This window comes from Biomphalaria glabrata, chromosome 13 (assembly GCF_947242115.1).
Source record: "Biomphalaria glabrata chromosome 13, xgBioGlab47.1, whole genome shotgun sequence".
NCBI classification, from domain to species: domain Eukaryota; kingdom Metazoa; phylum Mollusca; class Gastropoda; family Planorbidae; genus Biomphalaria; species Biomphalaria glabrata.
Genome location: NC_074723.1, coordinates 12,774,574 through 12,787,201, shown reverse-complemented (window position 1 = coordinate 12,787,201; position 12,628 = coordinate 12,774,574). Strand labels below are relative to the sequence as shown.

At 41.5% G+C, this 12,628-nt stretch overlaps 1 protein-coding gene across 1 annotated transcript; it reads left to right on the top strand.

The window, feature by feature from the left end:
• Positions 1-7,640: 7,640 nt before the first annotated feature.
• Positions 7,641-10,784, top strand: LOC129922411 (dentin sialophosphoprotein-like). The gene is made up of 7 exons (XM_056008381.1): positions 7,641-7,646; positions 7,975-8,196; positions 8,287-8,457; positions 8,758-9,030; positions 9,174-9,344; positions 9,861-9,980; positions 10,440-10,784. Exons 1-7 carry the CDS (start codon positions 7,641-7,643, stop codon positions 10,782-10,784), a joined length of 1,308 nt encoding a protein of 435 aa, XP_055864356.1.
• Positions 10,785-12,628: the final 1,844 nt, after the last annotated feature.

The following is a 12,628-nucleotide window of genomic DNA, read 5'->3' as shown; positions in this document are numbered from 1 at the left end:
ATTTTGCAAATAACTAGACAACAGGAAGTCAATGCAGCGAGCTAATCAGTGTCCAACTCCAAACATACAAAAATTAGCAAGTAAAGGAAGTTAAACTTGTTCACTGCCAACTATGAATTTTTCAAAAGAAAAGAGACATTTGCATCAAAAGAATGGTTGAGTTTTATGTCAGATCGATTATTAAGGATAATTGTATATGAAAGGAGTCGTGCCAAGTTGGCCTTATAAGATTTGGACAGGAAGTGGGAATGTCGTGCAGACGACGTGTATCAAGAAAAAAAAGTGTTTACCTCCCTTTCGTTTTGTTTTAAAACTAAATAAAAAAACATTTCCCACTAGTGAAGCTGAGATTTTAGATATTAGGCTAATTTATGCTTGTTAAATAATTAAAACTGCCATTTAAAAAAAGTTGCCTCGAAAGAAAATCTCACACTGATAATGTGTATATAGTTTAGAAGAAATTAGATTGCGGATGGATTATTATAGATTATATAGAGTCAATATAGACTATTAAGACTAAGATCAGGGCCGGCCTTAGGCATAAGCAAACTAGGCAGCCGCCTAGGGCCTCCGATTTATGAAGGCCTCGCTCAGGACTCTAAACAATGTTTTTACAGATAACTGACAGGTGCCTAATATTTATTGGTTCTAGTAAACTAGGCTTTTAAATAAATTGCGTTTTTTTTTTCGCTGTTTTTTTTTTTTCACTTTTCAATTTGAGGCCACCACATTCATTTGGCCTAAGGTTCCCCCCCCCCCCCGCCAATTATCTAAGACCGGTCCTGCTAAGAGTCCTACTTCAATTCTATATCTACGGTTAAAAAGATGAGAAATATGTGGTAAGAGTTGCAGTGTCTGCAGTAGGCCTACAACGCCAACGACTAATTAAACTGGGCGCACCATTGTCTACTAACGCCACGCCACTGCAGGGCTTCATGCCACACATGTTCTAGCTAATGGGATTGTCCTATTCTTTCCCTATCATTATCGACAGAACTAAATCATCACGAGGGCGTCCTTGTCGTTATCCCTCGGGCTATGTAGTAAGCAAACCGCGGCCACCACAGTCTCTCGCTATCACTGCCTGTTGATTGTCCAAACAAGAACGAATGTTGACACCAATCTACACAATAAATCATTCGGTAACTACTTTACAACGTGACTTATGTGTAAGAGTAGTCTAACTGATATACAAAGATTATTATCACGTGATCAGGTTACCTCGAAATAATTTTTTTTTTTTTGCTACATACAAACATCTAGCTGTATATCATCTCGCTTTACAAGATTAGTCGACGAACTTGGTCAGTTAATTCCAAGACATTGAGTTTGTGAGACTGTGACAAGTCAAAAACTCGCTGTCAGAGTCACTCAAATTTATCACAGCATTAATTATTATTTTTCATTATTTATTTATTTTATTTTAATTATTTCCCCATCCTACCCCTGAATTCTCCACCCTCACCACCTTTTCCGCTCCCGGCTAGACTTAGTTGACCACATTGGAGATAGCTAAAGCGCGTCCTTTCATTCATCTGCCCTTGATCGGGGAAAGGTAAACACACAATCTCTTTTATCTTGCCCGCCGGATGTCTGAAGGACGGTCGCGGTTGACACCACCTTGGAGAAAATTAGGCCAGTCCTTTCATTTATCTGCCCTTGACAGGGGCAAAGATAGACACGTTCTCTTTAGTCTTATCCGCGGATGTCCGCCGCGATTGACCCCCCCCCTCTTGGGTGGAATGCAGGTCACTCTTCCCCCCACGTCTCTCTTTGATCTAAGAGATTACACGGGTCAATACACCGCGTGGTACTCCAAGGTGTGACGCTTGTCGGACTTCACCCACGTGTAAGCTAATTCTTAGCCTAGGACGTTTCCTGTGTCCGCCCACATTTCCCAGGCATATATAAAGTAAACCAACTCAAATCAGACTCTCTTTCATTTTTCATTCGAGCTGATCTATCGAGTCTGGACTATATCACTTATTCTCTCTCCTAGAGGAATACCTGGTGGTAAGCCGAACTTAATCACAAGTTCCATCTTAATTACTCTGTGTATATTTCCATTGGATTTTATCATGTGTATTTGATTATTTCACTTATATTTAATTAGTGCATTGTGTATTTCTCACTGGCGTAAGTAGAGAACATAAACATGTCCTATCTATGTATTTATTTGTGTACTGCATTACCCTATTAATGCTACGTTGCTCAATTGATAGTTGATGCAACTATGTATATATTTGTATATCTTGTTTTGTTTCCTTTATCTCGGTTGATCGCCTTGATGATTTTACTATCGCACTAATACTGCGCTTAGAAAGGAGATATGAGTTATCTCCCCTGTATTGAATTATCTCCCCTTTACTCATTTTACTCTAATGAGAGTTGCGCCGCTTGAACGGACACTCCATTCAAGCGCGCCCCATTGTTCTCGACCCACGGTCATATGTAAACAAATCGTCTGGGTCGCTGACCACCGCCCACTTCCCCCCCCCCCTTCTCTTTCTCTATCCACCTGTGTTGTTTATTTGAGATTATTATTTCCCCTTTTATGTACATTTCTATATTGCTACTATCGGCCATCTATTTTCCCAAATCCCATTTGTCATCATTTCCTCATTGTGCTCTAAAGCAATTTCACCAATCTGACGAATGCACCTCAGTCGAGGGCATCGATAAGATGCATGAGAGACATGTCCTAACTTGTCTTTATTTATCCGCAGCCTCCCTCAGGTGTCTGCCTATTTATCGGATTACTTACCTGCCTATTTGCCTACTGGCCTATCTATGTGCTAAGTGCTATTCAGCACTATATTTGCTATCAAGAGTTACCTGCCTATTTATTTGCTGTTGCTGTTCAGTGTCTACACGACACTACTCAACTCTACTACTTGGCGCTATCGGCATTGCCCGCCTATTCGACAGCCCACCTGTCAAGCTATTAGGTGCGACGTCCCTATGGGCTCAGGTCTGTGTGAGACGTCTTAGCTACGCCAACCCTCTGCAACTCACTGGACATATCCTGTCAACTACGCTGCCCACGGCAGATCCGCTCTGCCCGCAGTAACCTTGTGCCCACGGTAGCCGGCCACCCGCCCTACTGTGCCCACTACAGATAATAGATTTTGGGGATTGAGACTCCACAAGAACTATATCGCCGGCGTCCCTCTATCCGCTAGAGCGCCACCTCCAGCTGCAGAACCTCAAGCCAGGACACAGCCAGCTGCGACATCAACAGGAATACCAGCTAAGTCAGAGGACAAAGTGACATACTCTCTTATTATGTGCAAGAGTGATGATTAAATATAGGATATACTAGAGATAGATGCAAACCCTCCCCCTTTTATTATTATATGTATATTTATGTAAATAAATATCCTTTATTTTAACTTTTGTATCTATCTTTCATTGCTTTGTCTCGTTGCGTGCCTGCTCCCGATTCATATGCTGATAAGTGGGGGTGTGATTGCTTTCAAAAATAATCATCCCCTAGACATAAAACGTGCCAAACACACGTCACATTTCGCCACCTGTCACAGAGACTGATTTCAAGTTGCCTATTAGATAGATCCATACAGTGGCGTCACTAGGGTCTGTGTCACCCGTTGTGGTTAGCTCAGGGTGTTGACCCCCCCTCCCTCCCATCAACTTTTCCAAACATTTCCCAATAAACACTATCATTAGTTTGCTCTTTATGTTGAGCCAATATAATGAGCTAATTACCTACTTTTATTGATTGTTGCATAAATGTAAAATGAGTGTCTATTCTATTATAAAATCCCGTTGTTCGCAATAATTACTGCATATTTTACAATGCAAATCTAGTAAAATTAGAAACAGACTTAAAATCCCACAGCGGTGTCCGGGGCCAATTCATTCTATTGTACTATTTCTCTTAGTAAAAGATTCCAGGTCACAAAATTAAATTTAAAAAAGGGCGGGAGTGGTCGTATCTGAGGCGTGAGAGGCATCCGACTTCACCCGAGGCAAATGAGCAGTGTTTCTCAAAATTTTACCGCTGAAGAAGAGTCCATGTTAATGTTGAAGTATAACGGAGTGGGACAAGTTAAGTTCATCTTCGTGTTAAGTAAGAAGCTTTGCTGCAAACCTTTTAGTTTTGTCACACAAAGGTCGTCAACTTCAGGATGTTAAAACTTGAGAGAATTTGGACCGTTCTGACCATTAGAGAAGAATCACAAAAGCGGAGAAGTTTTGACATGTCTTCTAAACGTTTTGAATCAATATTGTCGCTAACGCCTCTCACAAAAAGAAAAAAGGTAGACATTTTTAAAGGTCCTTATTAGAAGATGATACGAAGTCTTAAACTTACACATTATTTAACTTCTTAATTATTTTCAATGTTATTTTACTCGGTTGATACTCAAACGTTGATTGATATCTACAATGAAAATAAAACGTTTTGGCGATTAGAGATTTTTTTTTATGAATGTGTCTGCTTTTGCCAAGACATTTTTTTCCACTTGGGTGTCACTCCCGCACACCCCTAGTGACGCCACTGGATCCATACACTACGTATAAATTGAAGTCGATGTGGACAATTTGATTTTCTCTAATCAACAGCCATACTATAATATTTTTTTTTACCGGCTGTTTTTCCAGTATGAACGTTGTTATGCTAATTCAATTGTTAGTCGAGGTCAAGGTTGTCTTTCTATGTTTATATACAATAGCAGAAATGAATATGTGGTTCTACCCTTCTGGAAGTAGACTAAAATTACAAGCATGCCAAATGAAGAGTTTCTTGCCCACAGACCTATATATATATTATATCCATGTCTTCTTGTCATAATCTAAGCTCGTATTCATAATAACTTAATTCCATCCACACACAGAAACAAAGAAATATATCTATATCTTGATTCAGCCTATCTAGTTTAAAAAAAAATACAAACAACAGCGTTTTTGCATAGCAAATAAAGTGGTATATAATAATAATAATAATAACAATAATTTAATTTAAGAAAAACTGAAACAGAAAAACAAAGAAAATATGGGAACCTAGGCTTGGAGATTAAGTGTTTATGGCAGTTATCCAAAATAACAATATACCCATTATTATATCAACCGAGGGTATAATAACAATTGAACTCACAGATACCTTCAATTCCCTCACCATTCCTATAACATCCATTTTGCCTGTCAGAGGGCGGTACTGCTGCAGACCAGAAAATTCCTCAGTGGAAACTGTTAAAGGGGCTACGATGAATTTTGTTTCTTTTTAACGAAACTCGACCCTGGCAGTGCCAGAGAATGAATACTCATAAGTTTCTAACATAATAATAATAACTATCATGGGCGTAGCCAGGATTTTTTTTCGGGGGGGGGGGGGTTGGGGGGGATTTTTTTCTCCCCCCCCCCGCGCGAATTTTTTTTTAAAATATGTATTTATGTGTGTGTGTGTACATAATCTTTATTGCATTCTGACTCTTCATTCTTTCGGAAGACGTTTATTGTGCCCTAGAATAGGTTCTTCCATGAGTTAGTGGAAAAATTGTAGATTCCCTGCGAATACTAGCAAGGGGGTCTAGAGCTCCCCCAGCGCGGGACGAAGCCCCGCCGCCAAGCACTATTTCTGATATTGAAATCTAACAAAATGCATATTCTGAGGTATCTTCAGTGCATTTTCCTGCTATTAAAAAGTTTTATTTCAAAAACCTAGTGTGCTATTCTTACTGACTTAGACCCTCCCGCGCCGTTTGGCGCATTTGCCGTCAAGCTGTTTCCATAAAATTGTAGATTCCCTGCCATTACTAGCAAGGGGCTCTGGGGGAGCGCTAGCGCATTCGCCCCGCCGCCAAGCACTATTTCTGGTATTGAAAGCCAACAAAATGCATATTCTGAGGTATCTACAGTGCATTTTCCTGCTATTAAAAAGTTTTATTTCAAAAAGCTAATGTGCTATTCTTACTGACTTAGACCCTACCGCGCCGTTCGGATCATTTGACGTCAAGCTGTTTCCATAAAAATCTGTCACTGGTAATGTCTGAAGCCTCTTCCCACCTGCCATGAGGACCTCAATAAATGAGTGGCGTCAAGTTGTACTAGGATATCATTGCAACTCTTCTTATGCGTAATTCATTTTGTCGGAGAACATGTCCCGCAAACCTCATGCGTCGCTCTCTCACAATCTTACTAAAGGGTCGACTCCCAGTTCGGCATAGGATTTCCTTGATTTAAACCCAATCTCTATAACGGACTTCTAAAATCTGTCTTAGCCATCTTTGTTAAGCCACTGTACATTTAGTATTATTCAATTTCGGCAGATGACTATTCACTGCAGTTTATTAAGGGAGCCCTGCCACTGGTAAAAATGTGTAACCACTCTTGAATACGCTCTTGGAATTAAGTGACTGTAGTTTGCTTTAGATTTTATATCGAAAAGAGAAGTTTTATCGTCAAAATCATCTGTTGGGGGTTTTCCACCTCAAAATGCTCTGTAGGGGGATCTTAAACTCAAAACCATCTGGAGGGGTTTTAGACTTAAACAAACGCCATCTGTAGAAGAGGGGTTTAAACTCAAAACCCCCGATTGGATTGGCTACGCTCAAATAATTTTAGTGTGTAATTTGCTTTTTTTTTTTAAATTGAAGAGGTATTTTTAGCATTAAACCCCTCTGAATGGGGGTTTAAACTCAAAACCCCTTTTGGCAACTCTCATAGCATTTTGAGTGCGTAATTTGCTTTTTTTTCTTACATTGAAGATGTATTTTTTAGCCTCAAACCCCCCTGGCGGGGGGTTTAAACTCAAAACCCCTTTGGCTGCGTTCATAGATTTTAGTGTGAGTAAATTGCTTTTATTTATATTGAAGAGGTACTTTTTAGCTTCAAACTCCACTGGAGGGGAGTTTAATCTCAAAACCCCTTTGACTACATACAAAACATTTTGAGTGTATAATTTGCTTTGTTTTTATTATTAAAGAGGTATTTTTTTACCTTCAAACCCCGCTGAAGTGGGGTTTAAACTAAAAACTAAGTCAAAACTCAAAACCCATTTAGCTACGCTCATAACATTTTGAGTGCGTAATTAACTTTTTTTATTGAAGAGTGGGTTTATCGTAAATTTTGGAGGGGGTTTTAAAATCAAAATCTCCCTTAACTGTGCTCTTGGAATTAGGGGATTTTCGTTTGCATTTTTGTTTTGTTTTGTTTTATAGAAGAGGGGGGGTTAACTGCAAAAACCCCAAGTAGGGGGTTTAAAACTCAAAACCCCTAGTAGGGGGTTTTAAACTCAAAACCCCTGGTAGGGGTTTTTAAACTCGAACCCCCCTGGTAGGGGGTTTTAAACTCAAAACCCCCTAGTAAGGGGTTTTAAACTCAAAACCCCATTGGTTGTGCTGGGGCAATTGATGGTTTAGTATTAAAATCTCACCTAAAATAAACAAAATCAAAGCAAAAAATCATTCACTAAATTCCGATCCCCAAGGGGGGGGGATTTCATTTCGGGGGGGGGGGGGTTGAACCCCAAAAACCCTCCCTGGCTACGCCCATGAATAACTATAATTATCAATAATATTATTATCATATCAACAAATAATTTTGGAAAACAAAGGAAGTCACGTGAGTCCGTTATTTGGTAAAATGGGAGATTTTGATAAATGTTTATCACGACGAGCAACATGAGGGTGCATCTCCGATAGGTGGCAGGGTCTCGCAGAGGAATAAAAAAAAAATTAGAAACGACAACAGCGTAACTTGGATACAATCTCAAACATAACAAAGTTCTATTGCTCGGTGTCTGGAAGGGTAGCTGCAAGGGGAGCTCTGCGTTTTTGTTATAACTCAAGTTTTCTTCACGAAAGTTTAGATTGACTTGCTAGACTACCAATAGTAAACTTTTGGTGAGGAAGTCGAAAAGTAATTTTAAGCCTAGTGCATCTAAAGGAGATGCTGATTCAAGCGATGCAGAGGAGTGTGTCAGCCTAGTGCATCTAAAGGAGATGCTGATTCAAGCGATGCAGAGGAGTGTGTCAGCCTAGTGCATCTAAAGGAGATGCTGATTCAAGCGATGCAGAGGAGTGTCAGCCTAGTGCATCTAAAGGAGATGCTGATTCAAGCGATGCAGAGGAGTGTGTCAGCCTAGTGCATCTAAAGGAGATGCTGATTCAAGCGATGCAGAGGAGTGTCAGCCTAGTGCATCTAAAGGAGATGCTGATTCAAGCGATGCAGAGGAGTGTCAGCCTAGTGCATCTAAAGGAGATGCTGATTCAAGCGATGCAGAGGAGTGTGTCAGCCTAGTGCATCTAAAGGAAATGCTGATTCAAGCGATGCAGAGGAGTGTGTCAGCCTAGTGCATCTAAAGGAGATGCTGATTCAAGCGATGCAGAGGAGTGTCAGCCTAGTGCATCTAAAGGAGATGCTGATTCAAGCGATGCAGAGGAGTGTCAGCCTAGTGCATCTAAAGGAGATGCTGATTCAAGCGATGCAGAGGAGTGTGTCAGCCTAGTGCATCTAAAGGAGATGCTGATTCAAGCGATGCAGAGGAGTGTGTCAGCCTAGTGCATCTAAAGGAGATGCTGATTCAAGCGATGCAGAGGAGTGTGTCAGCCTAGTGCATCTAAAGGAGATGCTGATTCAAGCGATGCAGAGGAGTGTGTCAGCCTAGTGCATCTAAAGGAGATGCTGATTCAAGCGATGCAGAGGAGTGTGTCAGCCTAGTGCATCTAAAGGAGATGCTGATTCAAGCGATGCAGAGGAGTGTCAGCCTAGTGCACCTAAAGGAGATGCTGATTCAAGCGATGCAGAGGAGTGTGTCAGCCTAGTGTATCTAAAGGAGATGCTGATTCAAGCGATGCAGAGGAGTGTCAGCCTAGTGCATCTAAAGGAGATGCTGATTCAAGCGATGCAGAGGAGTGTCAGCCTAGTGCATCTAAAGGAGATGCTGATTCAAGCGATGCAGAGGAGTGTCAGCCTAGTGCATCTAAAGGAGATGCTGATTCAAGCGATGCAGAGGAGTGTGTCAGCCTAGTGCATCTAAAGGAGATGCTGATTCAAGCGATGCAGAGGAGTGTCAGCCTAGTGCATCTAAAGGAGATGCTGATTCAAGCGATGCAGAGGAGTGTGTCAGCCTAGTGCATCTAAAGGAGATGCTGATTCAAGCGATGCAGAGGAGTGTGTCAGCCTAGTGCATCTAAAGGAGATGCTGATTCAAGCGATGCAGAGGAGTGTGTCAGCCTAGTGCATCTAAAGGAGATGCTGATTCAAGCGATGCAGAGGAGTGTCAGCCTAGTGCATCTAAAGGAGATGCTGATTCAAGCGATGCAGAGGAGTGTGTCAGCCTAGAGCATCTAAAGGAGATGCTGATTCAAGCGATGCAGAGGAGTGTGTCAGCCTAGAGCATCTAAAGGAGATGCTGATTCAAGCGATGCAGAGGAGTGTGTCAGCCTAGTGCATCTAAAGGAGATGCTGATTCAAGCGATGCAGAGGAGTGTGTCAGCCTAGTGCATCTAAAGGAGATGCTGATTCAAGCAATGCAGAGGAGTGTGTCAGCCTAGTGCATCTAAAGGAGATGCTGATTCAAGCGATGCAGAGGAGTGTGTCAGCCTAGTGCATCTAAAGGAGATGCTGATTCAAGCGATGCAGAGGAGTGTGTCAGCCTAGTGCATCTAAAGGAGATGCTGATTCAAGCGATGCAGAGGAGTGTGTCAGCCTAGTGCATCTAAAGGAGATGCTGATTCAAGCGATGCAGAGGAGTGTGTCAGCCTAGTGCATCTAAAGGAGATGCTGATTCAAGCGATGCAGAGGAGTGTGTCAGCCTAGTGCATCTAAAGGAGATGCTGATTCAAGCGATGCAGAGGAGTGTGTCAGCCTAGTACATCTAAAGGAGATGCTGATTCAAGCGATGCAGAGGAGTGTGTCAGCCTAGTGCATCTAAAGGAGATGCTGATTCAAGCGATGCAGAGGAGTGTCAGCCTAGTGCATCTAAAGGAGATGCTGATTCAAGCGATGCAGAGGAGTGTGTCAGCCTAGTGCATCTAAAGGAGATGCTGATTCAAGCGATGCAGAGGAGTGTGTCAGCCTAGTGCATCTAAAGGAGATGCTGATTCAAGCGATGCAGAGGAGTGTGTCAGCCTAGTGCATCTAAAGGAGATGCTGATTCAAGCGATGCAGAGGAGTGTGTCAGCCTAGTGCATCTAAAGGAGATGCTGATTCAAGCGATGCAGAGGAGTGTGTCAGCCTAGTGCATCTAAAGGAGATGCTGATTCAAGCGATGCAGAGGAGTGTGTCAGCCTAGTGCATCTAAAGGAGATGCTGATTCAAGCGATGCAGAGGAGTGTGTCAGCCTAGTGCATCTAAAGGAGATGCTGATTCAAGCGATGCAGAGGAGTGTGTCAGCCTAGTGCATCTAAAGGAGATGCTGATTCAAGCGATGCAGAGGAGTGTCAGCCTAGTGCATCTAAAGGAGATGCTGATTCAAGCGATGCAGAGGAGTGTGTCAGCCTAGTGCATCTAAAGGAGATGCTGATTCAAGCGATGCAGAGGAGTGTCAGCCTAGTGCATCTAAAGGAGATGCTGATTCAAGCGATGCAGAGGAGTGTCAGCCTAGTGCATCTAAAGGAGATGCTGATTCAAGCGATGCAGAGGAGTGTCAGCCTAGTGCATCTAAAGGAGATGCTGATTCAAGCGATGCAGAGGAGTGTCAGCCTAGTGCATCCAAAGGAGATGCTGATTCAAGCGATGCAGAGGAGTGTCAGCCTAGTGCATCCAAAGGAGATGCTGATTCAAGCGATGCAGAGGAGTGTCAGCCTAGTGCATCCAAATGAGATGCTGATTCAAGCGATGCAGAGGAGTGTCAGCCTAGTGCATCCAAAGGAGATGCTGATTCAAGCGATGCAGAGGAGTGTGTCAGCCTAGTGCATCTAAAGGAGATGCTGATTCAAGCGATGCAGAGGAGTGTGTCAGCCTAGTGCATCTAAAGGAGATGCTGATTCAAGCGATGCAGAGGAGTGTGTCAGCCTAGTGCATCTAAAGGAGATGCTGATTCAAGCGATGCAGAGGAGTGTGTCAGCCTAGTGCATCTAAAGGAGATGCTGATTCAAGCGATGCAGAGGAGTGTCAGCCTATCGGCTTCTATGGGAAAGATCTAGACTTATGGTCATCTTCACAAGAGAGAACGTGTCGAAATCATATTGGCTGATTTAGTTATACATACAGAAAATGTTTTAAATAAATTGCGAGATTTCATTTTTTTTCGTTGTTTATTTTTATTTTTTTTTATTTGGGGCCTAAGGCCGGCCCTGGAGGGTGAAATTATATTACACCTGAAGCTGTTTGAGAAACACTGGACGAATGTGTCACTAAAGTTGTAGTAGCCTTAAGTTAACAAAAAGATACTGGAAACGGGAAACCTTAAGATATGGATATCAGAGACTATGAACAACAGACTATCAATAGCATCAATCCTGTCTTCCTCGATACAAAATGCACATTTGATTTAAAAAAAATGATAGCATGCAACCGGCGTGAACATTTAAAGACTTTTTTTTTTTATAAAGACAGAAAGATGGACAAATTAATCATTACGACGTTATTGGTAATGCACGTCGAACAATTTATAATACGGACTACCAATTAATAAATCAATGATGTTTCTCACATTGGGTCTTTGGGTTGCCTTAATCAGCCACCAAAACCAATAACTGAGCAGAGTTTAAGTATCTAATAAATATACACGACTATATAAATAACACTGTATAAGCGTAGGGCATAACGCTGGCGGATCCAAGGGGTGCGCAGTAGGGGCGATCGCTTCCCCCCCCCCCTCTCGAGGTGGGCGGGCAAGTTTTACTAAAGAAATCAAACATTTTGTATACTAATGTATACTAATATACTTTATATTTTAACAAAATTTTAGATTATGTCGCCCCCCACTAGTATTTTGGCTGATTTAGTGGGATGGGAGGGGCGATTACATCTACTGCCTTCCGCACCCAAACCCGTTGAGTGTGTGTGTGTGGGGGGGGGCGGTCCATTTAAAAAAAATAGAAATCATTGTGTGGGAACAAAATTAGTTGAATATCTATATAATATAAGCTACTTATTGACACAGTGGCGTAGCAAGGTATCCGTGGGCCCATGATCAGTGGTATCTTTGTGGGCCCCTTCCCCTACATAAGACGAATGTAGAGTGTGACAAAGCAATTGAGTAATCTTAATGTATCGGTACATTCACCAAAAGACATTCCAATACTTTCTGATTGATATAGATCTTGATCACTTTCCGACATTTATAACACAACGATGACAATTTTTTACTCGACAAAAAGCAGAACAATGTTATCGAATTTTTCTAATTTCCCTCTAAGATAATATTTGTACATTACACCAATATAATTTTTAAATATTAAATGTCAAAAACACACACAAAAAAATGATAATCGATTTTCGTAGGAAAAGAAGAAAAATGATATTGTTTCTGTAGCTGGAGAGAACATTGAAAAAGTGCAGACTTTTAAATACACTGGTACTATCTTAGATACTAAATTAAATTGTACTGAAATACGGATTAAAAGGGCAGCAAAAATTACGATTACCTAGAGTCCTAGAAGAATGCCCTCATTTAATGTAAGCGAAAATCGAACATAGCATTACAACTTATTAAAATAAT